The sequence below is a fragment of the Rosa chinensis genome, chromosome 5 (assembly GCF_002994745.2).
Source record: "Rosa chinensis cultivar Old Blush chromosome 5, RchiOBHm-V2, whole genome shotgun sequence".
In the NCBI taxonomy this organism is placed as follows: domain Eukaryota; kingdom Viridiplantae; phylum Streptophyta; class Magnoliopsida; order Rosales; family Rosaceae; genus Rosa; species Rosa chinensis.
This window is the reverse complement of record NC_037092.1, coordinates 86,928,954-86,956,919: the sequence shown is the minus strand read 5'-3', so window position 1 is coordinate 86,956,919 and position 27,966 is coordinate 86,928,954. Positions and strand designations below refer to the sequence as shown.

Sequence of the window (27,966 nt, the reverse complement as noted above, 5' to 3'; positions counted from 1 at the left end):
TTGAGGCTCATTGGCTGCTTCAGATAATTAGCTTTCCTCAAGGTAAAGCCTCATTTTCATTTTCTTTTTCCTTTTCTTTTATCCCAACCATACCCAATCCACCCCACCCATTATGTTCGTAAATTAAATCAGTGAGCCAAATATTTAACGGACTATAGCTCTCCAGCGAACATGACCCATAATTTACTTGTGATCGAAAAAATAAGTAGCCAATTTACTCCATGCTTAGTAAAATTATTAATTCTTTTCAAAAAAAAAAAAATTAATTAAACACTATTAATTGAGAATGATCACTTAGTTAACTCTTTTACAATCAGAGACCTAATCTCTCCATCACTGCCCATCAAAGGTTTTATATTTCCCATATTGATCATGGACTTAGCAAAAGTGTCAAAGAAGTCGCTTTGGCTATTAGCAAACCGGTCCACAATGGAAACAGTGTCGGCTCCACTGGTCGAAAACAGCTCCTAATCCGTCTGGAGAAGCCCCCTGCTTGTTCTGAAGGTTTGTGAAGTAGTTGTTGTCGAAGCCATAAGGAGAGTCCATAAGGAGAAGCTTATGGACTGTAACCATGAGGGCTGCATTGGCGGTGGTTAGATTTGCCGTTGTTCCATCCCTTCTTCCTAGTAGGAGAGTCCATAAGGAGAAGCTTCTAGACTGTAACCATAAGTTGGTTATCGACTTACACAAATTGATGGCTTTTAGCATTTTGCTACATTCTGTGCGTGCATATTTTATGGTATAAGCTACAAACTTGCAATCACTTTTGATAAAAAAAAAATTTCAAATCCCTTTGTATGTAGAGAGTGATAACAATTCAATTTAAAACCAAACAAAATGCAAGTTCCCCATCAAAAGTGACGGACATAGTAGGCAGATGAGTAGTACTAGTAAATTAGTAAATTAGCACTAGACATATTTTCTGAAAGTGAGATGTAGTGGATGTACCAATAATGCAGAGTTCACCCAATGGCTCTACAAATATTGGTCAATCTCCGACTTTGAGAATTTGACCCAGGTTTTATCTTCCTCTATTGGGCCAGTTCAAGCAAATTAAAGTTGCTATAGGATGGCTTACAAGCCCGATTAGACATCATATTGTTGCAATAGATTGCAAATTTAAATTTAAATTACATCAGTTGCACGCCCCCGAAATAAAGAAAAGATTCTCAAAGTGGTTATTCAAAAGAAATGGGTGGGTCAGTCTTCCCCTCTTAAGGTCAACTCAATGATTTAGAGTTGCAGTCTCCTTTTCAGCTAATGCCACTGAAGTCAAGTTCCAACTTGCATTGCGTGCATGGCGTGGTGCCCCCACGTCCTAATGAAAAGAAGAAAATTGTAACCCGAGTTCATATCTCGGCGGGTTACAATTTTGAATTTTCACATGCATCGAAAGTAAAAGAAATCATCTTCACATGCATGGTGTGGTGCCCACATGTTCCAAAGAAAAGAAGAAAATTGTGTGGTGCCCAAAGGCCTAATATATAACAGGGAGATATATTTCTGATGATCCCTGTCTTTGGAGCCTCAATCATTCTGTAGATCTAGTTGTCCTACAATAATGACCACTCAATTTGGGGCCTCTTCTTCTTCATCTCTCTCTTCCTCTTCTGGTACCATTCAGCCCTCTTTCTCTTCCTCTTGTGCTACCATTCAGTCATGGACATACAATGTCTTTTTGAGTTTTAGAGGAGAGGATACGCGCAACACTTTTACAGGCCATTTGCACAACAATTTGGTTCAGAAGGGAATTAAAACCTTCATAGATGATGGCCTTACAAGAGGAGAAGAAATATCAAGCGCACTTTTTAAAGCAATTGACGAGTCAAAAATTTCTGTCATTGTGTTCTCTGAAAGTTATGCTTCCTCAAAATGGTGTTTAGAAGAACTTGTGAAGATCATGCATTGTAATGAATCGAAGCAACAAATTGTATACCCTATTTTTTACAAGGTAGATCCATCAGATGTACGAAACCAAGAGGGTAGTTTTGGTCAGGCACTTACTCATCATGATAACTTGGAGAAGGTGGCAGGATGGAAGACAGCTCTTACAAAAGCAGGAAATCTTTCTGGGTGGCATTTCTCACACGGAGGGTAAGTCTTCTACTATACTTTCATAGTAACTGTGATATTCTTCTTCAAGCTTTTATTTTGCATAAATAGTTGTGGTTTTGTCTCTACTAGGGAGGGTGTAGATCTCTTCTTCTTTAGTTTGTTTTTCATATTTATAATAATCATCTTCTTTTTTCTACAATAGATATCTGATATTATCGCATTTAATATTTTCTATTCTTTTCAATTGACAGGCATGAATCTAAATTCATTCATAAAATTGTTGAAGAGATCTCACAACAAGTTTTAAATTTTACATATTTGAATGGGGACAAATACTTAGTTGGAATAGAGTCTCGTTTAAAACATATGGAAAAGCTTTTATGTGTTGGAGAAAGTGACGTACGAATGATAGGGATATGGGGCACTGGTGGATTAGGCAAAACAACAATTGCAAAGACTGTTTATAATATAATTTCCCATAAATTTGAAGGCAGTTGTTTTTTGGAAAATGTTAGAGAAAGATCGTTGAAATATGGAGGCCTACAAGAACTACAGAAGTTTCTTCTTTTTAAGACTCTAGGGTTGAGAGACTTAGAGGTAAATAGTCTTGATGAAGGAAGCATCATGATAAAAGAAATATTAAGCCATAGGAGAGTTTTCTTAGTTCTTGATGATGTGAATGATTTGGACCAGTTAAAAAGTTTAGTCGGAAAGTCTAATTGGTTTGGTTCTGGTAGTAGAATAATCATAACAACACGAGATAAGCACTTGCTACATGATGTTAATCACATATACCAAGTGGAGAAGTTAAGTCACAGTGAAGCTTTGGAGCTCTTCAACTTTAATGCATTCAAAGGAAAAGGACAGATGGGTGATTACGTTGAACTCATAGATAATGTAATATGCTATGCTGAAGGGCTTCCTCTAGTTGTAGAAGTTATGGGTTCATATCTACGTGGTAGAAGTATAGACAGGTGGAAAGATGCATTAGAGTCTTGCAAAAGAGATCCTAAGTTTCAACAAGTGCTCAAATTAAGTTATGATGCACTTGAACCTTCGATGAAGGAAGTTTTTCTTCACATCGCATGTTTCTTTAAAGGTAAAAATAAGAACTATGTGATGGACATATTAGAAGGATGTGACCTACGACCTAAACACAGCATTGAAGTACTCATAGAAAAGGCCCTCATAAGCATTACTGAAGCAAATGGTGTTTGGATGCATGATGTGCTAGAAGAAATGGGCAAAGAAATAGTTTGTCAAGAGTCATCAGAGCCAGGAGAACGTAGCAGATTGTGGTTGTACGAAGATGTTTATCACGTTTTTGTGCACAACACTGTAAGTAAAATATATAGATAGAGAAGTGTTATTTATTCAAGAGCAACACATCATGTACATATTAATTTATATTCAAACATAAAAAAAAATTAGAAAAAGGATTCTGCCACTTTACTTTATTATTTGCACTTCATTTTGAACTACACAAAGTAAAATGCAAGTGGTAAAATATATGGCTAAGTGAAGTGCCAAAATCATCACAAAATAAAATAAAGCTAAGAGTTTTTCCATACATATTAAGACCCAAAAGAAATTTAAAAATTTTACATTTGAAATTTCTTATTGAGGAAAAATGTCTTTGGTAATCTTATTGTATGTTTTCCATACCAGGGAACAAGCAAAGTTAAAGGGATCATGGTTCTGAAAGGCGTACCAGATCAACAAATACCCTTGAATAAGAAAAGCTTCTTAAAGTTAAACGGTCTTCAAATTCTTATAATTTGTGGTGATGCATTCTATGGAGATCATGTGGATTACCTTCCCAATGATTTGAGACTCTTAAACTGGAAGGATTGTCAGTTACAATATTTTCCATCAAATTTTTATCCTAGGAAACTTGCTGCACTCAAGATGGATTTCAGTGAGATATCATCACCATGGAGTGTACTTAAGGTATAGTTTAACAAATTTTGAAGCTATGGTGTAAATTTATTCACAATTTTATCGTCGCATACTATATTATGTTTAATTCAATTGAATACATTTTTTTTTTCAAAGGGAGGTTTTCTACGTCGAATGACTAGGATCTGCACATCACCATTGGGGAAGAGACTACAGGTAATTTAACGTAATGATTACTGTTTTTTTCTTTTTCTTCTTCTTCTTGTTTTTTTTTTTTTTTTGCAAGAGTTCAATATTGTTAATATGAAGAGGGGGGAAATTATTAGGTGGTCTCGGAGTACCACGTGGCATTGCCATGTGGTGGTCCCAACTAATAATATCACTCGAATCTGGTGGGGACCATGCAGAGGGAGAATTTGGAGTTTGGGGAGTGCTATATACACACTCTCTAGAGTGTGTGTGAGCCACACTCAAACAAGTGTCAGCTTCTCATTACTTTCTACTATTTAATTACACAATAACAATTAATGCTACTTTGAATTTATTGTTTTCCATCTCTACCCCTTGCCATTTTTCTCCCTCCATTTTTTACTTTCCCTCCACTATCTCTATTTCTAGATAGAACACTGAATAGCTACAACCCATTTAATCAAAACCCATGTGATTGTGAATATGCTTATAACAAAAAATGGGTACCACTTAATAGCTTATTACGAGCATTATAAAACACAATATAATCAAACAAACTAGTCTCTCCATTCTTGACTTATTCGGCAACAATGGTGCTGCATTTATTAGTAATAGCAGTTAGGTAGTTTTTATTTTTATTTTTTAAATTTTATTATTATTTTTTTATTTTTATGACAGCTAGGTAGTTTATCAAGAACTAACATTTAGCAAACTTGGTTGGTAAGGTACTATAAGATCCTTTTTTTTTTCTTCAACCATTAAGATCAACAAAAAATAAGATCATTATTTGCATTAACATTTTGCAAAATTACATCAGAAAAAAACTACTATTCAACCAATTTTCACTATCTGAGAAATGAAACAAGGATAATTGGACAATATAAATGATAGCAGGTCAATTAACTGATTTCCTACAATCACGTCAAATAAAAGAGGAAATCAGATATATAAGAGTAAGAACTATCTCACAATAAAGTACCGATTTAATTAGGGACCATCATGAGTATATATCAGTACCAACTATCAACATAAAAATCCCCTAAATTGATTAAGAATCTTACCTCAATGAAAAAGGCAACCCACAAAAGTAACTAATATAGCTGGAAATTGCATCTCAGAAGCTTGTTTTTTTTTTTCTTTCTAAATCATGGATCTATAAATTTTACTTTGAGGTAATTAAGCCCTCAAGCAGGAAAACTGAAGCTTTAATTGGCTTGTGGCGGGAAAGGAAAGTAGAAGGAAAAGGGGTCTCCAATCTCTATGTTTTCCAAAACAGGGGTAGAGATGGAAAAAAATAAATTCAAAGTTGCATTAATTATTATTGTGTAATTAAATAGTGAAAAGCTATGAGAAGCTGACACTTGTCTGAGTGTGGCTCACACACACTCAAGTGAGTGTGTATATAGCACTCCCCTTTGGAGTTTTGTAGTAAAATAGCTAATTGGGGATTATTTTAGATTTTTTTTTTTTTGAGGAGGGGCCAAATACGGCTGCCCTAAGTCTTAATCATTAATGAAACCATAGAATACTTTTTTTTTTTTTTGGGGCGGGGGGGGGGGGGGGGGGGGGGGGAGGACATTGATCCTAAACCCCAAATTACCATAAGCATTAACAGAACATTCTGAGATAATAACAGGAGTCTAACCTAAACATATGTATTCTAAAAAACACTAATTAGCGAAGAGTGCTCTACTGGCTACTCTATTAGCAAAGAAATGTCTAATTCTTAAAACTCATCCAAGACTTTTGGGTCTTAAAGTAATATGAAAATTTTGGGTGCCCAATATTATTTGGCTTCGCAGACCAATCTGAAATGCTATTTGGGTTTTGGGCTCAAATTAGATTGTTGAGTTCGTACTGTATTTGGGACCCTGGGTGAGTAATTTTTCCTTCAATTTGGCGATTGCCTACTATTGAGGTGCCTACATACTATAGGATAATTTTTCACACCTAGCTAGTTTAATGAAACTTCTGAAACACCGCAATTGAGCATATATATTAGTGAAGCGAGATTCAATCTAAATTATTTTTGTCCAAGGTGATAGTTATAGACTGTTGGCTCATTTAATAATTGAACTTTGATGTATAAGTAAATGGTGCCAAATTTTAGGATAGTTATATGTGCAATTGTAGTTTGAGTTTCTAATGAAATATCATATTTACTCAAAAAAAAAAAAAAATTCCTCACCCAAGACATGAAGACATATTCTCTCTTTTTCACATTTTTTTTATTACTTATAAAACGGCTTTGAGTGTTATTAACTTTATAAATATATATATATATATATATATATATATTTTTTGCCTACAGAATATGCACAATTTGAAATCGGTCGATTTGGGAAATTGCAATGGTGTAACAACGTTTTCCTACCTCTCTAGATTGCCAAACTTAGAGGAGTTGAAAATAAGAGACAATAAAAAAGTCAAAAAGTTTGAAATTGTGGAAGAGATGAAATCCTTGAAAAGGTTGGATCTAAGCCGTACTGCAATCAGAGAATTGCCTTCATCAACAATCAGATGTCTCATTAATCTGGAAGAGTTAACTTTATCATATTGCCATAAACTTAAACATGTGCCGTGCAGCATTTTTGAGTTGCAACATCTAGAGCTTTTGGATCTCTCTTATTGTAAAAAGCTGGTAACATTTCCAACAAAGTCAGGGTTTTCAACGGGATCGACCAGTTTACAGGACAAGCACTATGCTCCATTATTCGTCCATCTGAACAATTGCGGGCGTCTTGTAGAAATTGCAGAAATTCCGCGAGAAAGATATGACCTAGATGCGAGTGGCTGCTATGGATTGCAAAAAATTTCAAAATTGTCAAACATTTTGGAAGGTAAAGAGTCAAAATTGACCCCTTTTATGGACTTGCTTAAGTGGTATGAACTGTCCGGCAATCTGGCCCGTGACGTGGCAAAGGTGAAAAAGAATTCACCGGATAATTCCAGGTCAACAGCTCTGTGGTTTCTCGTTTTCTCATGTCGGCAATCTGAGTGTCAGGTTTTCTTTAACGGCCCGCCTTACAAATTTGGGATTCCGGAGTGGTTCACTTGGCGCAGGGATTTCGATATGGAAGGACTTCAAATGGAAGGATGTGAATTTAGAATTGATTTTCCTGGAAATTTCAAATGGGAGGACAAAGGATTGGCTTTCTGTGCTCAAACTGTTGATAACGATCACCAGCGCTGGGCTATGAGATCATGTTTCAGAATAGTCACAATCTACGTTAACGGTGTATGCATCACTGAAGTATACCTAATGACGGGATGGTCCGTGTGGGGATACTTGCCATTCGATACTATAATAGAACGGCTGAGTGAGAGTGGGTCACCACCACCTTCCGTGTGTCTGGTTAAGATTGAATTTAAAACCCGCGATGTATGGTCTAACGAGATTAAGGACGAAGGGCCCCCGATGCAAAGCTGCGGAGTCCACGTTGTAATGCCAGAGGATGAAGGCCAATTTGTTTTGAGCTTACCGACCCCTTCAGTCAGTAAGTTACTTTCAGTGCCTTCAGAATGTACCTTATTACTTACCTGTGAATAAAATTAGTTGTTTACCTATTATTTTCTTTGTGAAATTCAGAACAAGGCAAGCCATACCTCCACCACATATGGAGTAATGTTTATCCTGTGGACGAATTTCGCCACACTTATCACTGAAGAACGACTGCCGTCTAACGCTGTGAAAACAGAGCAAATGTGCGACATATCATCAAAGTATTCTATTGAACTTTCTCTTTGCTTATTTTATGTAACTAAGGTTACTTATTTGCTGTTTTAGTTGGTGTTAACCATTAGAGATGAAGTTGAATTGATATTATCCAACTAACCATGGATACCTCGTTATCTTCATTTAAAGGGCCAGGAAGCCAAACATTGAGATTCAAAGAAGATGTACATTATGGAGGTTTCTATAAACATTTAAACGTGCCTTGAAGTGGAAATCTACATGTATCTGAACTTTTTTCCTTTGCATATTTTGTCAAGGAGTTTGAATTGATGGAGTCTTGGAATGCTATCCACATGGACATCATGGAGTAGATGAGGATTTAGGCCGTCTACATGGCCGGTTAGACTTGGTAAAGTTGACACTAATAGCTTGATGTTAAATTTAATGATTGTGCCTACTCTTAACTTATCATTGCAGCTGTTGGATTTTTTACTAGGTAAATGCCTTATGCTAATACTGGCCTTAACAAGAGTTGATTGAGATGAAACTAGATGGTACAGATATTGCTGACAGATTGACAGGTAACTGCTTCTTACTGAACTCTCTATTAGGTTGGTTGATTGAGGGATTTGGGCATTTGTGTATTCTAAGAGCAATTACTATCTCAGGGCAAAAGGAGTATCTACTTAATTGCAAGCATGTACAAAGGCGGACAGCTGCTTTCAAAGAGGACTTTTGCATTCTTGGTAGTTTTGCTGCAATGGATACATCCATATGCCGATTAAGTTAGTTCTTGGTATGTAGTTATGTACACCATTACTCTGTGTCTTGTAAGATCTTGAGTTCCTCTTTGCTTTTAATGGTATAGAGGTTTTCCGGTCCTCTTGGCACTTAAAGCCACTTAATTGGTTGGCGTTAATGATTTGAGATGGTTGAGTACTTGAGTGGATATTGTCTGATTATGGCAATTTTCTTACTTTCATGTAGGATGCTACAGATTAGGCCCTGGAAATTTTACATTGCCAAAACAAAGAAAATGTGGGCTGATATGATATGCTCCTGTGGAGGAAGGGATCTGGTGCTGACACTAATGTGGGGTATAGATTCTATAGGACGTCTTTGTTTTGAACTTGCCATTTATTCTATATATAAACTCTGTAAGGTGGATTCTAATTAATAAGCTTGTCATGCAAGGGTGAAAAACTATGCAGGGTAGTTTTGAGAGGTCCTAGTGTATATATTCCTTTCCAGTTCTATTGCTGCAAAGAAACACTTTAATCATATACTATATACTACCAATCCAGATGCATGTATAACAAGTGGTTTAGTTAAGTCTTATCTTTTTGCGCCTATCTTTGTAACTTTTGTTTTTTGTTTACTAGGTACTAAACCTGATGCTTTGTTGGTCTGAAGGAGAGCTGAGAATTTGATTAAACTTAATGGTCACGATATATATTGCTCCAGACAGGTAATTGTTTCTTCTAGAGCTCTACTTTTGGTTAGTGAATTAGCATTGACAGTGGACTTCTTTTTTATTCTCAGGAGAAATTTGTATCTCTGAGCATGATTGAAGGTTGGACAACATTTGTTTGACATTGTGAAGCTGCTGCCTTTGAACTACATTTTATGATTGAGGTACAATACAATGTGAGGTTCATACAGACAATCAAATCTCTCTAGCTCTCTAATCAGGGGAATGAATACTCCAATATTGTTCCATGTAACATCACGGAATGACTGGTTTGTGGCTGGATGGTCATCCATTTAATTTAGGAAAGCAGAATCACTGAGGAGAACCTTTGAGACTTTGAGAATAACCGATCGCAGTCACTGCTGCAACTCTGGTTTCCCTGAAACGGGAGCTGTGCTCTTTGGATAGATTCACTCCTAAAAATGTTTTGGAGAAAATATTTTATGTATTCTTCTGTGGTCATCACACAATCTAATTTAGTGCGTGTTCATATAACCTCATGGTTGTAAACTGTATGTATGACATGCTAGAAAATTTTGAAATGAGAATTCTAAAATGATGTGGGGTCTATAATTGTGAATCCTAGCAGTCATAGCTTTATTCTAAACTCATAGCAGTTATCATCATCATCATATATATCATACATAAAGCTCAACTAGCTAGTGTAACTAGGTAGCCTTAGCTTCTTATAAGTAGTTTAGTACTCAGCTAGCAAAGCAGCAGATGATCCAAATGAATCTTCGTTAACCCTACTGCAGTTCAATCGAATCTCTCCATCAGTTCCTGTCAAGAGGCTTATATTCCCCATTTTAATCATCGATTCCACAAAGCTCTCAAAGAATGTGGTCTGATTAACGCTGAAGTTGTTAACCATGTCAATGGTATCAGCCCCGCTAGTCGAAAACAGCACTTGGTCGCTTTGGAGTAGACCCTTATGAACTTGAAGGTTAGAGAAATAGTTGCTGTCGAAACCATCAGGTGTTGAGGGATCAAAATTGGCCAGGACACTCCCATTCCCATTTTGTGGGCATATGCCTCTCAAGGTTTCTATGTAGGTCGAGTTTAAGGTTTGGTCAGGACTCCCTGTGTTGTTGAAGTTGTATAATCGATCAGTGAAAAACTGACACTGGGCGCGTCCAAATGTGTGAGCACCTGTGAATATGTATGCAAATCCGATCAATGTTGTCCATTACAAAAAAACGTACTATGTAACATTTATATTTGCTTCGCTTTCTTTTCTTACCGGATAGTGCAACCAGATCGGTGGTGTTTAGGCCTACAGCTGAGAACTTGGACTTGAGTACATCAAGGTTTGAAGTGGGAGCTGGAAGGGCTTCATTAGCAGCTGTTCGGTTTGCTGTTGTTCCATCCCTTCTTCCTAGTAGGACTGTCCATGAGGGGCCTCCAGACTGCAACCATAAATTAGTTAATGATTCTTACTTTCTTAGCATTTTGCTTCATTAATGAATTTGTTTTTTATATCAGGCCATGTCACAAAGAGTACAAAATGGTGTTGGTGAAGTGAAATAGGGATATATACCAAAGAAACAGACTCTTCTGCTGCAATGGCAAGAATATCAGCACAAGAAACCGTGCTGGGACAAGCATTCTCCAATGCAGTCTTAATCTTGTCCACAACATCAAATCTGTTAACATATATACCAGTTTATCAATTCTGTTACTTCATGCTTTTCAAGTGTATTTTTCCCCTCACGTGTGTTGTTCTGACACGTGCCATATAGCTGATGGTTACATGGATTAGTTAGATAGATTTGTCAATTAGCATGGTTAGCGTGCTAATTGAGTTGGTCAGCTAGCTTACTATAAATACAAAACCTAACCTCTCTGTAATACTTAACTTCATAATATACAAGCCTAGTTTCCATTTATTCTCTTTTCTCTGGTTTTCTCTCAAGCTTATCTTGAAGCTTTCATGGTATCAAGAGCCATGGCCGGTCACTATGGAGCCTCGTCGCTGTTCCGATCGTAGTTCCGGCGTCCGATCGTAGTTCCGGTGTTCCTTCCTTCGTCAATTTCAGCTAAGTTTGTTCTTCCTACTGGTTTCGTTTCACTCTCAGCGTTCGATTGTTGATTTAGTGGTTGTTCTTCATCATCGAAGCTTTGGTTTCTTATCATAGTGGTTCAGATCTGGTTATTGTTCCTTGTTCCAAGTTAAAACCCTAGATCTTTGGGATTTAGAGCCTGTTCTTCATAATTGACGCTGTGATTCTAGTTCTTCTTTCAGTCTATATCATCAATACTATTCCGATTTGGTTATTGCTACTTTTGTGAACTTGGAACCCTAGTTTTTGGGCATTTCATCTACTCTCTGTGATTTGCTAGTTGATATCTCACATTATTTCCCTATGGCTATTACTCAAACCACTGTGTTTCTCCCTAACATTCTGTTAGATGAATCGAATTATCCTACATGGCTCTTTCGTCTTGAATCGTTCTTGAGAGGTCAGAACCTCTTTGGTTTCGTGGATGGATCCACACCATGTCCACCACAGTATGCTATTGCCTCTGATGGTACTAAGTCTGTGACCAATGAGTATGTTGCGTGGAAAACACAGGATCATAGCATAGTTAATATGCTAGGCCAAACTTTGAGTCCAATTGCTATGTCTTGTGCTGTGGATAGTCGATCTGCTTCTGAGATGTGGTCCAATCTTCGTCTCAAGTTTGCAGCCCCAAACAGGCAGAACATTTTGCAGCTTAAGTCTACTCTTCAAGGTCTTAAGAAAGGGTCTGACAATATTGAGACTTATCTGGACAAGATCAAGTCGGCTAGAGATGCCCTTGAAACTGTTGGAGTCTTTCTTGATGATGAAGATATTGTGGTTACTGTCTTGCGAGGCTTACCGTCTGAATTTGCTGCCATTAAAACTGTCATCCGGGCTCAATTTGTTAGTTGCTCTATGGGGGAGCTAAAAACTTTACTCAAGGCTGCTGAGGTTGACATTGAGAGTGAGGCTCAGGCTGTTTCTCTCACTGCAATGGTTGCACAGGGTTCTCCTTCCTTCTCACAGTCTTCTACACCCACCACTCCTTCGGTCCCATCTGCTCCTGTCTCCACACCCACTGTGTCCCCTCTCATTCCTCCTGGATTTAGTCCCTCTCCTTCACATACTACTAGCACAACTCTTTCCCCGGTGTCACAGCCCTCTTATGTTCCCATTTCGCCTGTGCCCTATGGATACTCCCCCTTCACTCCATTCCCTATACTTGATCCCAATCTTGGCATGACCGGTTTCTTTGTTGGTAGAGGGAGGGGGAGACTTGGTGGGTCTGGCAGAGGTTTTCCTACCGCTGGTAGGGGCTTTGCAAGTGGCAACTACAATCCGACTGGTTTTACAGATGCTTCAACCTTTGCTTCACAGTCTGGAAACACTTTTTCTTGTCAACTGTGTGGCAAACCTGGTCATGGTGCCAGGACTTGTCGGACTTTGTCTCAGTATCAACCTTTTGTGCAGCCTCCATTTGTTACCAACTCCGTTGCAGGTGTGGAATGTCAGTATTGCAAGAAGAAGAATCATACTGCTGATAGGTGCTATCATATTATTGGATTTCCTAGTCACCCACAACGATCACCTCCACTTCATCCATCTGCCATGCTTGCATCCTCTTCAGCCACACCTCAATTTTGGCTTGCCGACTCCGGGGCCACCAATCACATGACTAGTGAAGTTCAATTGCTTAACAATGTTGCACCTTACAATGCCTCTGATACAGTTCAAGTTGGTAATGGTAAACAACTCAATATTACTCATATTGGTAATACTATTCTTGGTTTACTCAAGCTGGATAATGTTCTTATTATACCTGAATTGGCTGCCCATTTATTATCCATCTATCAACTGTGCAAACAGAACAACTGTTCAGTTTGGTTTGATGAGTTTATGTGTGTGATACAGGACAAGGTGCTGGGAAAAATTCTTTATCAGGGACTGAGTAACCAAGGGCTGTATCCCATACCGTTTGATCTGCCTCTCAAGCTGGGTTCTATATCATCTTCTTCTGTTCCTAGTTCTTCTTCCAAGGCTGCATATGTTGGGAAGACAATAAAGAATATTAAACATTTTCTTTGGCATCAAAGGTTAGGCCATCCTACTAGTGACATAGTCAAAAGTATGTTGAATAAGTGTAAGCTTCCTGATGATTCTACTGATGACCCTACACTCTGTGAAGCCTGCTTGCTTGGTAAACTTCATAAGCTACCGTTTCCAGCATCTCAAACCAGAAGTGAAGCACCTTTTGATTTAGTACATTCAGATGTTTAGGGCCCTGCTCCTCATTTGTCCTTAGATGGCTTTAAGTATTTTGTAATTTTCATCGATGATTGTACTAGATATACTTGGATGTTTCCAATGAAAAATAAAACTGAAGTATTCCCTCATTTCAAGTCTCTCTGTGCCTTTGTTCAAACTCAATTCTCCAAAACCATTAAAACATTGCACAGTGATGGCGGAGGTGAATACACTAGCTCAGTGTTTAAAGCTTTTCTGAATGCTAATGGGATACTTCATCAGGTCTCATGTCCTTATACACCCGAGCAGAATGGTATATCAGAAAGAAAGAATAGGCATATTCGGGAAACAGCTGTAACTCTCTTGCAAACTGCCTCTCTTCCTTCTCCTTTCTGGTATCACGCATGCGCTCTTGCTACATATCTTATTAACAGGATGCCTACCACTGTCCTAGGGATGCTTTCTCCATTTGAAAAGTTGTACAATAGGATTCCCTCAGTTGAATTGTTAAGGGTATTTGGATGTGCGTGCTATCCTCTCATGACACCCTATAGGACTGACAAGCTCCAACCCAAAACCACAAAATGTGTGTTCATTGGTTTTTCATCTGGGTACAAGGGTTACATTTGCTACAATTGGATCACAAGGAAGTGTATTATATCAAGACATGTCTTTTTCGATGAAACGTCTTTTCCTTATGCTGGCTCTCAGCTATCTCATGGGTCACCGCTGCAACAACCTAGTGTACAGCCCTGCTCTTCATTTACTCAGTCCCCCACTCAGTCTACCATCCCAGCACCTGTTCTCCACTCTACTACCAATGTTCCTACTGTTCCTGCGTCAGGTCAACCTCTTACCTCCTCTACTATATGTACTAATGCTACTTTGCCTACACATGCAGCTATTGATGTTATGACTGATTCCACAATGCACTCTTCCGCTACTATTCCTGCACATGCACCTACAAGTTCTCCCTCTACACCTACTGCTCATACTATGAGCATTCCCTCTACTATTCCTGCACATGCACCTACTGCTCTCATGTCCACTCCCACAATCAACTCTCCATCTAGTGCATCAGATACACACACAGTTATACACTTTGATGAAATTAACGGCTCAGTTGACATCCGTTCCCAACCTGGAATTGGTGTCTCTATTGAATTAGCATGTGCTCCCACCCGACCTACTAGTCACATATCTAGTTCCAATGTTCTACATCCCGTGGAGGGGTTGACTGATTCTACTATGAATACCCATCACATGCTCACTAGAAGCAAACGAGGGATTATTAAGAAAAAGGCCTTTTTATCCTCTCTTTCTTCTGCTTGTTCGGACCCTACACTCTCTGAACCCCATTCTCACAAAACTGCTCTCAAAATCCCAGCTTGGAAGTCTGCCATGCAAGAAGAATATGATGCCTTAATTAATCAAAATACATGGACATTAGTTCCCCTTCCTCCAGATAAGAATCTAGTATCCTGTAAGTGGATTTTTAAACTGAAGAAAAATGCATATGGTTCTATTGCTCGTCATAAGGCTCGGCTGGTTGCTCGCGGTTTCAGTCAAGAATATGGTATTGATTATGACGAAACTTACTCACCCGTGGTTCGCCACACTACTGTTCGTTTGATTTTGAGTATTGCGGCCTTTTATGGTTGGAAGTTACACCAACTTGATGTCAAAAATGCATTCTTGCATGGTATACTTCATGAAGAGGTGTATATGGCCCAGCCCCCTGGATTTGAAGACTCACAGCTTCCCACTCATGTTTGTAAGCTCCACAAATCTCTCTATGGTCTCAAGCAGGCCCCTCGGGCATGGAATGAACGGTTTACCTCCTTTCTACCCTCTCTTGGTTTTAAATCTTCACATGCAGATCCCTCACTCTTTACCCTTGTCTCTGGTTCTTCCAAAGCTTATCTACTTCTCTACGTTGACGACATCATCCTTACTGGCAATTGTGAGCATCTCTTGGCTGAAATTAAAACGTCGTTACAGCATGAGTTCGACATGAAGGACTTAGGTCCACTTCATTATTTTCTGGGATTGGAAATCAAATATCTATCCCATGGTCTTTTTGTGTCCCAACACAAGTATGCGACAGATCTTATTCACAAAGCCGGTTTGGATACTTGTCATTCCCACATTACTCCATGCCAATCTGGTCTCAAACTTCTAAGGGATAGTGGCACCTCTCTCTCTCCCAGTGACGCAGCTCACTTTCGGAGTCTTGTTGGATGTTTGCAGTATCTTACCTTCACCAGGCCAGACATTGCCTATAGTGTAAACTCTGTGTGCCAATTTCTGCATTGCCCAACTGATCATCATTTTCAGGCTGCTCTACGTATCCTCAAATATGTCAAAGGCACCTCCGATTATGGCATCACCTTCAGGAGGGGTTCCTCTCTTACCAATCTCTCCCTTCATGTCTTTTCTGATCACGATTTCTCCCTCCAAGCCTATAGTGATGCGGATTGGGCTGGGGATCCTAACGATCGCAAATCCACCACTGGCTTTGTTATCTTACTAAATGGCTCTCCAGTTTCATGGTGCAGCAAGAAGCAAACCGCTGTTTCCAGGTCTTCCACTGAGGCCGAGTATCGTAGCATGGCGGACACCACATCTGAGTTGCAGTGGCTCAAACTTCTCCTTGCTGACTTGCATCTCCCTTGTGCCTCTCCTCCAACGCTTCACTGTGACAACATCTCTGCTTTGGCGCTTGCCACAAACCCTGTCCATAATTCCAAGCTCAAACATATTGAAGTTGACGTCCACTTTACACGGGACAAGGTTCGTGATGGCTCCATCCGCCTTCGGTTCGTTTGCTCTCATGACCAGCTTGCTGATCTCTTTACCAAGGGCCTTTGCTCTCCACAACACAACTATCTGTGTACCAGCTTGATGGGAGGGACCGAGCATCAAGCTGGTACACAGATAGTTGTGCTGTGCTGAGGAGGGGTGTTAACATATATACCAGTTTATCAATTCTGTTACTTCATGCTTTTCAAGTGTATTTTTCCCCTCACGTGTGTTGTTCTGACACGTGCCATATAGCTGATGGTTACATGGATTAGTTAGATAGATTTGTCAATTAGCATGGTTAGCGTGCTAATTGAGTTGGTCAGCTAGCTTACTATAAATACAAAACCTAACCTCTCTGTAATACTTAACTTCATAATAAGCCTAGTTTCCATTTATTCTCTTTTCTCTGGTTTTCTCTCAAGCTTATCTTGAAGCTTTCAAAATCCTCTCGCTGAATTGACATTCGGAAAGGCTGCTTTCTCGCTGTCTATGCCATCGACACTGCTACTGTTGTCCAGCAAAATTGATGCATAACAACCCTGCAGAACCAGAGTTAATTAACAAGTCCTTTAGTGCTAAATTAAATTTCAGAAGTCATAACAGAGAAGCAGCTAGTTCTAAAAGTACTTTTGTGCTTAGCTAGCTAGCTAGTTAGTTACATTGACAAAGCAATCATGGAAGTGAAGCCTAATGAGGCTTGCAGCGATACGTGGATCCGTCTGCAAAGCTTCCTGAATGACTCCACGGACAATGCTAGTGAGATTCACATCGGGGCATGCTTCATTGTAGAACGTCGGGGTCAGCTGAGCCTCACCATATCCTCCTGCACACAATAAGATCAACAATGCAAAGAAAACTGCAGAACTAGTAGTTGCCATTGCACAGTGATACAGAGAAGAAGGCATCTCCTCAGGTCTCTTTTAACAAGTTGAATGAGCTACAGCCGGTAGTGGTATATATTAATGCATGTGAGATTTTTATGTAGAAAGTGACAAACAGTTAATTGGAAACCAAACAGATCAAAAATGACAAACACATTTGGCAAACGAGTGCTACATAGCACAAACAGATCAATGAATGCAGCCCTACTTTACGTCCCAACAAAAAAAAATGCGGCCCTACAAATGTACCAATAAAGCGTAGAGTCGGTGCAAGGATAAAATGTCGGTAATATACACCGACTTTTAACTTTTAACCTCAGTCTTTTATATAAAGACCAAAGTTGAAAACCTTCATCATCATTTTTTTTTGAAACTGAAACTTGTGATCGATCAATTGTATTTTCACGATTAAATTGAAGAATATTTGCAATTTTGGTTTTGTGCTTTTGTCAAATTGTAATTTTAGTTGTGTGTTTTCATCCTCGTGTTTCACAATTATTTTATATTTTTCTATTTCTTTTATTGTTTTAATTTTGGTCACTTCATCATTTTGAACTTTGAAATGATTTGGGAATATGAACAATTGTTTTTCACCTTCAGCATCGATTTCACCCCCTTGTACTGCATTCGCTATATTGGTTTGGGATCTTTCCCGGGGAATTGTTTTCTGGGCCTGCCCTTGATATCAAGTCTAGTTTCCAAAAAAAAAAAAATTTAAACAAATAAATGAAAATTTGATCTTACCGCAAAATTTAAGACTTACGATAAAAGCGAACATTTTATAACGTCAAAACAATGAAAATGTCAGACTTATATAGATTATCAAATAAATGGACTAAGATTTTGAAATTCAAAACATATAGATTGAAATAGCAATTGCACAAATACACACTAGTATAGAGGCCATAAAAATTGACTGAATAACTGGCCCTCAAATTTAAGAAGAATGGGCTTAAATTGTTCAAAAAAAAGAAGAGTGGGCTTAAGGATTGGCTTCAACTCTGTTAAGTTCCTCTTCGGCACCATAATAAAGTCATTAATAACAATTAATCATTTAGTTGGATTACAAGCTGAAATTGCGCAGTGAGTCATGTCATTTGAGGCTCATTGGCTGCTTCAGATAATTAGCTTTTCTCAAGGTAAAGACTCATTTACATTTTCTTTTTCCTTTTCTTTTATCCCAACCGTACCCAATCCACCCCACCCATTATGTTCGTAAATTAAATCCGTGAGCCAAATATTTAACGGACTATAGCTCACCAGCGAACGTGACCCATAATTTACTTGTGATCGAAAAAATAAGTAGCCAATTTACTCGATGCTTACTAAAATTATTAATTTAATTGAGAATGATCACTTTGTTAACTCTTTTACAATCAGACCTAATCTCTCCATCACTGCCCGTCAAAGGTTTTATATTTCCCATATTGATCATGGACTTAGCAAAAGTGTCAAAGAAGTCGCTTTGGCTATTAGCAAACCGGTCCACAATGGAAACAGTGTCAGCTCCTGATCCGTCTGGAGAAGCCCCTGCTTGTTCTGAAGGTTTGTGGAGTAGTTGTTGTCGAAGCCATTGGGCGTAGAAGGATCAAGGTTGGCCAATGTACCTCCATCGCCGCCTTCGGGGCATGTTTGGCGTAGGGTTTCCAAGTAAGTTGTGTCCAGGCTTGGGTCGGGGTTCCCGGTACCACTAAAATTGTATAGGCGGTGGACGAAAGTTGAACACCGTGCCCGGCCAAATGTATGAGCACCTGAAAAAGAAGACAGCTAGCCATATGTTAACTGAAATAATCGAATGAAGTATTTCGAATTTTTAATTAGAGCAATTCTTTTACTACGTCAAACTCTAATAACAATGTGATTAAACTTGAAATCCTAGATTTTAAGCAAAGAATGTATGTACCTGACAAAGCAACGAGATCTGTAGAATCAAGTCCTGCATCAGTGAACTTTTTGGTAATTTGCGCAAGGGTTTCTCTAGGACCTGGAATGGCAGTAGTACCAGCCCGGTTGGCTGTCCTACTGTCTCTTCTTCCCAATTGAACTTCCCAAGTTGGTCCTCCATTCTGCAATATAAATGCACTTATTAATTTCTCTCAAAAAAAAAAATGCACCTATTAATCTATATCATTATTAAGAAAAGAAACTTTGTTAGCTAAAATTGAAAAATTGTACCAAAATAACTGTGAAATATTAATAAACTTTCATACTCATAAAATATAAAGAGATAATATAGTCAAATTACAAGAGAAACAGAAAAATAAGAAAAGAAAAAAAATAGGGAAATAGATAAATACGTGGGAGAACTACAAACTCCATGAATAACTATCCACTAAATTCATTTTCTCTGCAGATAACTATCCACTATCTGTTTACACAATGAAGGTTTTTCTTATACATGCAGAACATATTATTGCAGACTAGTATTAATTAAAGGAAGAGAAAGTATCAAAAAACATTCTTGACCCAATTAGTATATATCTATTAATTAATTATTTTTTACTATTTTTTTTGGAGTCGACCATATCCTTGAGCTGTTCATTATTTGACCTTCTAGCTAGGTAGCTAACTTAGTCATACTACTAGAAGAAAGAATAGAGAGGTTACCTCAGAAACGAGTATCTGAGAAGCAAGAGCTACAATTTCAGCACAGGAGACAACACCAGGGCAGACATTCTCGAGTGCAGTTTTGATGTCATCAATCACATGGATATCCAGCTGTGGATAGATTCGGACCTGCATTTTTTTCGCTTTCTATGCCGTCTGCGTTGTCAAGCAAAAGTGATGCATCACAGCCCTGCATATGTGCATCACCCCATAAAATTATATATTTTGAGTGCTAACATATGCTCAAAGTCATTGAAATGCATATATGGTAATAATGGTACATACTCATAGTCATTGACATGCAATTCATAACAGTAATTATTTGGCACTGAATTCCATACACGGCTGACTTGGTATATTATACCTCCCAGATATATACAACCATTTGCTAGTGCATAGTAGCAAATAGTGTGAGGTACACATTTAAATTTTATAACAAAAATAAGCACTAAACTCTGAAATTATGAACTCTAGCTAGACCTGAAATCTATATATAGTACCAATGAATTAAAAAGCGCGCCTGAGGCTCAAAAGGCGGAAATCCGGCATAAAATTGAGTGGGTTCCGATCGGTAGGCGATGAGGCTACTGAGGCGTCAGACAAGGCGTGAAAGGCGACACCCAAGGCGCCAAAGGCGCAGGCTCAGCAATAAAGGAGGAATGACGTCGTTTGAAAAGATTTGTGTTCTAAAGCCTATCTGGGTCGCGATGTTCTGTTATTTCTTGTTGGAAGAGCCGAATTCAGATCTTCTCTCTTCCAAAAGGCAGCAAATTCGATCCCTAACCCAGAGTTTGAGTTAGGAGTTCGATTTCGATTCGCAGGAGTCAATTTGAAGGTTTTGGATTTTGATTCGCAGCAGGCCATTTCGATTTCGATTCGCAGTAGATTATATTTATCTGGGTAATGTCAAGAATATATTTGAATGTTTGGTAATGTCAAGCTTTTCTGGGTTTGAGTTGTTCCCGTCCACCTTTTCTGGGTTTGATGTATCTGGGTTTGAAAAATGTGTATGATTCCAATTGATTCTGGGCTGCTCTTAATGAGTATCTAAGTGTCTCACTTTTGGGCATCATTTGTTGATGGGTTGATTTTAAAGTAAGGAACTTGTAAGTTGTATGTAATCTGGACTTGAAGTTGGGGATTTTGTATGAACTAGTCATGATATGCTGCCCGAACTAGTCATTGAGTGTTAATTGATATGCTGGAGTGGCACTGTGTTTGAAATTATAGTTAGGTGATGAATTGCATATTCTTTATATATGATGCCCCAATCTAGTTAGGCGTTTGGGGCAGGAGGGTGAGGTCCTCGGAGAGGCCAACTTTGATGCAGAGAGGATGGCGGCTCAATTTGAGCAAGAGTTAGATCGTGCTAAAAGAGGAAAACGAAAAGTGACTAGTAGACAGGAAATGGCAGTTCGGTGTCTGATTGGGACGCACCTTACCTTTCCGGAAAGGGAATCGCGCCAGAAACAAGACTCATCGCTTTGCCATGAGCTGTAGCATTTTTCGGGCTTTTGGAATCGTTTAGGGCCTCAAAACGGCATTTTTCTATTTTACCCGTTTTTGGTTTTCTTAGTTATTTTTGGATTGTTTTCGTTTTTATCCATGGGCCTTAGGGTTTCGTTGTTAGTCGCCCTAGGGTACTTTTCTCTTATTTGCGGCTGCAGAACGCATCTTTCATCTTTTAATCAATAAAATAGAGATTTTCTCTTTTATCTCTGGTGGACTCCAGAATCTTTTGCTTAGGTTTATTGCTGGTAAACCTAGTTATAAATCCGACTGCGTCAGGTGGTATCAGAGCAGGTCTTCCCTGTCTCTTTTATTTGCCTTAGTAGCAATGGGTGAAGTTACGAAATCAGATATTGAAGCTCTTACAGCAGCGTTTACCGCTGCCATAAATTCCATGAATAATCAGATTGGAGAAATTCGTGGATTGTTGGGTGAGAGGAACAACAACAACCACAACAACAATAATCGGCGTAGAGATGGGGAAGGAGGCCAGCGAGTTAGGGCTCCACGTGGTGAAGTTGTTGATAATACATCAGAATCTGAACCTGAAGAAGAAATTTTACAACATGAACAACATGGACAAACTGACCAGGATTACAAAGTCAAGGCCGAAATTCCTTTCTTTTCGGGCAATTTGGGTGTAGAAGATTATTTGGATTGGCAGCTTCAGGTGGATAGATTCTTTGAGATTATGGAAGTGCCTGAACACAAGCAAGTTAAGCATGTAGCCTGGAGATTGAAGAGTACTACTGCAGTATGGTGGGATAAGTTGCAGAACACTCGAAAGAAGCAGAGGAAGCAGGGTGTTAGAACATGGCGAAGAATGAAGCAGTTGATGATGGAGAGGTTCTTGCCAGATGATTATGAGCAGATTCTATATAGGCTGTATATTGAATGTGTCCAGGGAACTAGGACGGTGGCTGATTATACGGCTGAGTTCTTACGCTATTCAGAGCGTAATGAATTGGGAGAAACTGAAGGCCAGAAGGTGGCTCGCTATATCAGTGGGCTGAAGCCTTCCATTCAGGAGAGAATTGGGTTACAAACTGTTCATACTATGGCCGAAGTTACAAACCTAGCATTGAAAGCAGAGTTGTTGGAGAAACCTTCACGAGCTTCTTCTTTCCAAAGGTATAACTACCAAAGGAGTGCAGATTTGGTTAATGCCTCAACTGCCAAGGGTACAACTACGCTGCAGAGAGCAGAAAACGCCTTCAAAGCTTCTAATCCCCCTTTTAAAGGCGCGGGCAGTTCTAACAATTCTAGTGGTGCTCAAAATAGAGCCCCGAATCAGAGGTTTAATAATCCTTATGCTAGACCTACAGGAGATGTCTGTTATCGATGCAACAAGCCTGGGCATAGATCTAATGTGTGTCCTGAGAGGAGACAAACTGCCCTTATAGATGATTATGATGAGGATGAAGAAGAAGTTAGGAGAGATGGCGATTATGATGGGGTTGAGTTTGCGGAGGAGGAATCCCCTGAGAAGGTTAACATTGTGTTGCAATGGGTTCTACTATGCCCTAAAGAAGAGGGGCAGCGGCGCAATATTTTCAGGTCACTTTGTTCCATTAATAACAAAGTGTGCAATTTAATTGTGGATAATGGGAGCTGCGAAAATTTTGTAGCCAAGAAACTGGTGGAGTATTTGCAGTTACCAGCGCAGCCTCATGAGGCACCTTATTCCCTCGGGTGGGTCAAGAAAGGTCCACAAGTTCGAGTTGTTGAATCCTGCAAAGTACCGGTATCCATTGGTAAGCATTATAAAGATGAAGTTTTGTGCGACATTATTGATATGGATGCTTGTCATATTTTGTTTGGCCGTCCTTGGCAATATGATGTGGATGTTACTTATAAAGGCAGGGACAATGTGATGTTGTTTATGTGGAATAACCATAAAATTGCTATGGCTCCTGTGTGTCAATTTGAGAAATCTGCTGTGAAGAAAGGGGAGAGTTTCCTGACCTTATCTAGCAGTGAACTTGAGATGGAGAGGGCCTTTAAAGAATCTGAGGTTTTCTGTCCAGTGGTGATAAAGGGGTTGTTGTCTGCAGAAAAGGAAGAAGTGGTGATTCCCAAAGAAGTACAGGACATGTTGGGAGAATTTGCAGAGTTGATCTCGGATGAGTTACCCAACGAGCTGCCACCTATGAGAGACATTCAACATCAGATTGATTTGGTGCCTGGAGCTAGCTTGCCCAATCTGCCACATTACCGAATGAGTCCCAAGGAGAATGAGATTTTGAGAGAGCAGATTGAAGACTTGTTGAAAAAAGGGTTCATTCGAGAGAGTATGAGTCCTTGTGCAGTTCCAGTCCTCCTTGTTCCTAAGAAGGGCAATCAATGGCGGATGTGTGTTGATAGCAGGGCCATTAATAAGATAACTGTGAAGTATAGGTTTCCTATTCCTCGTTTGGAAGATATGCTTGATGAGCTAGAAGGTTCCAAAGTGTTTACCAAAATAGACCTTCGAAGTGGATATCACCAGATTCGAATCAAGCCAGGGGATGAATGGAAGACAGCTTTTAAAAGCAAGGATGGCTTGTACGAGTGGATGGTTATGCCATTCGGGTTGTCTAATGCACCCAGCACTTTTATGAGGCTTATGAACCAGGTTCTTCGCCCTTTTATAGGTTCCTTTGTAGTAGTGTATTTTGATGATATACTGATCTATAGCAGGACCAAAGAAGAACATCTGGTGCATTTGAAGCAGGTTTTGGGAGCTTTACAGGAGAATAAACTGTACATCAACTTAAAAAAATGCACATTCTGCACCAGCAAGTTATTATTTCTGGGATTTGTGGTTGGAGAAGAAGGCATTCAGGTTGATGAAGAAAAGGTACGAGCAATAAGAGAATGGCCAGCTCCAAAAACAGTTTCTGAAGTGCGGAGTTTTCATGGTTTAGCTACTTTCTACAGAAGATTTGTGAAGAATTTCAGTACCATTACTGCCCCTATTACTGAATGTTTGAAGAAAGGCAAATTCCAATGGGGAGAGGAACAAGAGAAAAGTTTTGCTTTAATCAAGGAGAAACTTTGTACTGCACCAGTTCTTGCTCTTCCTAATTTTGACAAGATATTTGAGGTTGAATGTGATGCTAGTGGCGTGGGAGTAGGTGCTGTGTTGTCACAAGAGAAGAAACCAGTAGCATTCTTTAGTGAAAAGCTGAGTGAAGCTCGTCAGAAGTGGAGTACTTATGATCAAGAATTTTATGCAGTGTTCCGGGCATTGAGGCAATGGGAGCACTACCTGATTCAGAGGGAGTTCGTATTGTTCACCGATCACCAAGCCTTGAAGTACCTCAATAGCCAGAAAACTGTGAATAAAATGCATGTAAGGTGGGTGAGTTTTCTGCAGAAATTTCCTTTTGTGATTCAACATAAATCTGGTACTCTTAACCGGGTAGCAGATGCTTTGAGTAGGAGGGCGTCCTTACTGGTCACTTTAGCTCAGGAGATTGTGGGGTTTGATCTCTTGAAGGAGTTGTATGAGGAAGATGTTGATTTCAAAGCGATTTGGGCCAAGTGCAGCAATAACAATGCAGTCGCATATTTTTATGAGAATGAAGGATATTTATTCAAGGGCAACAGACTTTGTATCCCTAGTTCTTCATTGAGGGAAAAACTGATCAGAGATCTGCATGGAGGAGGATTGAGTGGGCACTTGGGCAGAGACAAGACTATTGCTAGTCTGGAGGAGCGGTATTTCTGGCCACAGTTGAAGAAGGATGCAGGAACTATTGTGAGAAAGTGCTACACCTGCCAGGTATCTAAGGGTCAGTCCCAAAATACAGGTCTTTATCTACCTTTACCTGTTCCTGATGACATTTGGCAGGACCTTGCTATGGATTTTGTGTTGGGCTTACCCCGTACCCAAAGGGGAGTGGATTCAGTGTTTGTGGTAGTTGACAGGTTCTCTAAGATGGTGCATTTCATCGCATGTAAAAAGACTGCTGATGCTTCTAATATAGCTAAACTGTTCTTCAGGGAAGTGGTTCGTTTGCATGGAGTACCCAAGTCCATTACATCTGACAGAGACACCAAGTTCCTTAGCCATTTCTGGATTACTTTGTGGAGGATGTTTGGAACATCTTTGAACCGTAGTAGCACAGCCCATTCTCAAACGGATGGCCAGACAGAGGTTACTAACAGAACTTTGGGTAACATGGTCCGGAGCGTTTGTGGAGATCGACCCAAACAGTGGGATTATGCTTTGCCCCAGGTGGAGTTTGCTTATAACAGTGCTGTGCATAGCGCCACAGGGAAGTCACCATTCTCCTTAGTTTATACTACTGTTCCTCAACATGTGGTTGATCTGGTGAAGCTTCCTAAGGTTCCTGGAGTTAGTGTTGCTGCTGATAGTATGGCTAGAGATGTACAAGCTGTTCGAGATGAAGTTAAGGCCAAGCTGGAAACAACTAATGCTAAGAATAAAGCTGCAGCTGATAAACATCGCAGAGTGAAATTGTTCCAAGAGGGTGATGACGTGATGGTATTTCTGAGGAAGGAGAGATTTCCTGTTGGTACCTATAACAAACTGAAACCCAGAAAATATGGTCCTTTTAAGGTGCTGCGGAAGATTAACGACAATGCTTATGTTGTCGCTCTACCTGATTCTATGGGTATCTCTAACACTTTTAATGTGGCTGACCTGCATGAGTTTCGTGAAGATGAGGTTCTTTATCCAGATGAGAACTCGGGGTCGAGTTCTTCGGAGGTGGAGGAGACTGATGCAGAGAGGATGGCTGCTCAATTTGAGCAACAGTTAGATCGTGCTAAAGGAGGAAAACGAAAAGTGACTAGTAGATAGGAAATGGCAGTTTGGTGTCTGATTGGGACGCACCTTACCTTTCCGGAAAGGGAATCGCGCCAGAAACAAGACTCATCACTTTGCCATGAGCTGTAGCATTTTTTGGGCTTTGGGAATCGTTTAGGGCCTCAAAACGGCATTTTTCTATTTTACCCGTTTTTGGTTTTCTTAGTTATTTTTGGATTGTTTTCGTTTTTATCCATGGGCCTTAGGGTTTCGTTGTTAGTCGCCCTAGGGTACTTTTCTCTTATTTATGCAGCCGCAAGCGTCTGCAGAACGCATCTTTCATCTTTTAATCAATAAAATAGAGATTTTCTCTTTTATCTCTGGTGGACTCCAGAATCTTTTGCTTAGGTTTATTGCTGGTAAATCTAGTTATAAATCCGACTACGTCAGGTGGTATCAGCACGGACGTCTAGGACTTGGTCTATGGAGGTTAACAATGGGGTTGTGACATTGTAAAAAGTAAAAGCTTTTGGCCTAAAGATTGGTGATTGGTGCTTGGTTCTGAATTCATTCACCGTAAATATGGAGGGAAAGAATGGATTCAATTTTGGCTCCCGTTTTCAAGCACATAAATTTGGTGACAAGGGAGATTCTTTGAGATTGAGAATCGCATGAGAGCTCGAAATAGTTAGGAAGAAGAAGCAGAGCAGCAGCTGCAGCATAAAAGAGTAGCTCTAGCAAGGTACCTTTACCTTGTTTATCCTTGAGCCTTATCAAGTTTCATGAGCTGAATTGGAGTTAGATTACCTGCTTTCTTTTGCTAAAGTAGCTAGATTGTTATAGCTTCCCTGAAATTTTAATTGAAAATGGAAGTCAGATTCAGTTTACGTACTGTCCATCTTACTCTTCCTATCATTATTTCCCAAAAGATAGCAATAATTCATCTGGATTATATTGTAGTCTGCAAACCCTATTGCTCAATGTTCTTGTGTTCATTGGGAAATTACAATGATTTTGAAAATATTGTCTACCCAGTTCACAGTTGCATTGGTTATTCTCTTCTTTTTAGTTCTTTGGTGTGTCTTTATCTGTGTGGCAAAATGAAACTCCATTAAGCTTCATCCTTGGTCTTTCAACTTTAGATCTTTGATTTCATTTTAGTTTGGTGATTTTATTGAATCATATAGTTCTAGTACTTTATTTATTATGAGTGAATGACAATTAATAATGTTCTTTTGGTTACTCTTAATGTGGTACATATAAGAGTAATAATTACATCATTATAGGTCTTTTATACGTAAGGCGTAAGCCTTACGCCTCAAGACGAATGCCTTCTTGAGGATCATAGAAAAACGCCTCGGCCTACGCCTCAGCGTTTTAAAACATTGATATATACTATCAATATCATGTAGTTTATATACCGCTGCACTGGTGTATTGGATACACAAAATAATTTTTTCTGATCGAATAGTGACTCTTCACAAAAACTGTGAATTTATCACACATTAAGGTAAAAATCAACCTCATAAATAGTTTAATTCACATCATTGTAGGGTGTCAAACTGCTTGGTAAGAAAACAATTAAATGTGTGTGCAATATGCAGAAACCCTTGTGAAGTTATGACTTATGTGAGATTATAATGTATCATTACATTGACGAAGCAGTCGTGGAAGTGAACCCGGATGAGTTTGGCGCCAATACGAATATCATTCTGTTGAGCTTGCTCCACCACATTACGAACCACGCTCGACACATTAGGGCACGTTGTGTCGTAAAAAGTGGAGCTGAGCTGAGCATTGGAGTTGCCCAACACAATGGTAAAGAGAACAATTGCTGCTGCAACAAATGAAAATGTAGACATGATGAT

The 27,966-nt window shown here is 39.3% G+C and overlaps 1 protein-coding gene and 1 pseudogene across 1 annotated transcript; both read right to left on the bottom strand.

The window, feature by feature from the left end:
- Positions 1-290: 290 nt before the first annotated feature.
- LOC112164384 lies at positions 291-27,966 on the bottom strand (annotated as a pseudogene).
- LOC112202174 (peroxidase A2) lies at positions 9,988-17,223 on the bottom strand. Its single transcript, XM_040507171.1, has 7 exons — positions 17,005-17,223; positions 16,807-16,884; positions 14,722-14,726; positions 12,333-12,341; positions 10,831-10,936; positions 10,534-10,699; positions 9,988-10,442 (listed from the first exon to the last, which is right to left on the bottom strand). Exons 1-7 carry the CDS (start codon positions 17,221-17,223, stop codon positions 9,988-9,990), a joined length of 1,038 nt encoding a protein of 345 aa, XP_040363105.1.

Bases quoted from the DNA above. Each gene is read 5' to 3' on its own strand.
- LOC112202174 (XM_040507171.1), bottom strand. From the start codon at position 17,223: ATGGCAACTACTAGTTCTGCAGTTTTCTTTGCATTGTTGATCTTATTG. The intron at 10,700-10,830 runs GTATATATCCCT...TTATGGTTGCAG, and splicing joins CAGAAGAGTCTGTTTCTTTG to TCTGGAGGCCCCTCATGGAC. The intron at 10,443-10,533 runs GTAAGAAAAGAA...ACATATTCACAG, and splicing joins CGATCTGGTTGCACTATCCG to GTGCTCACACATTTGGACGC.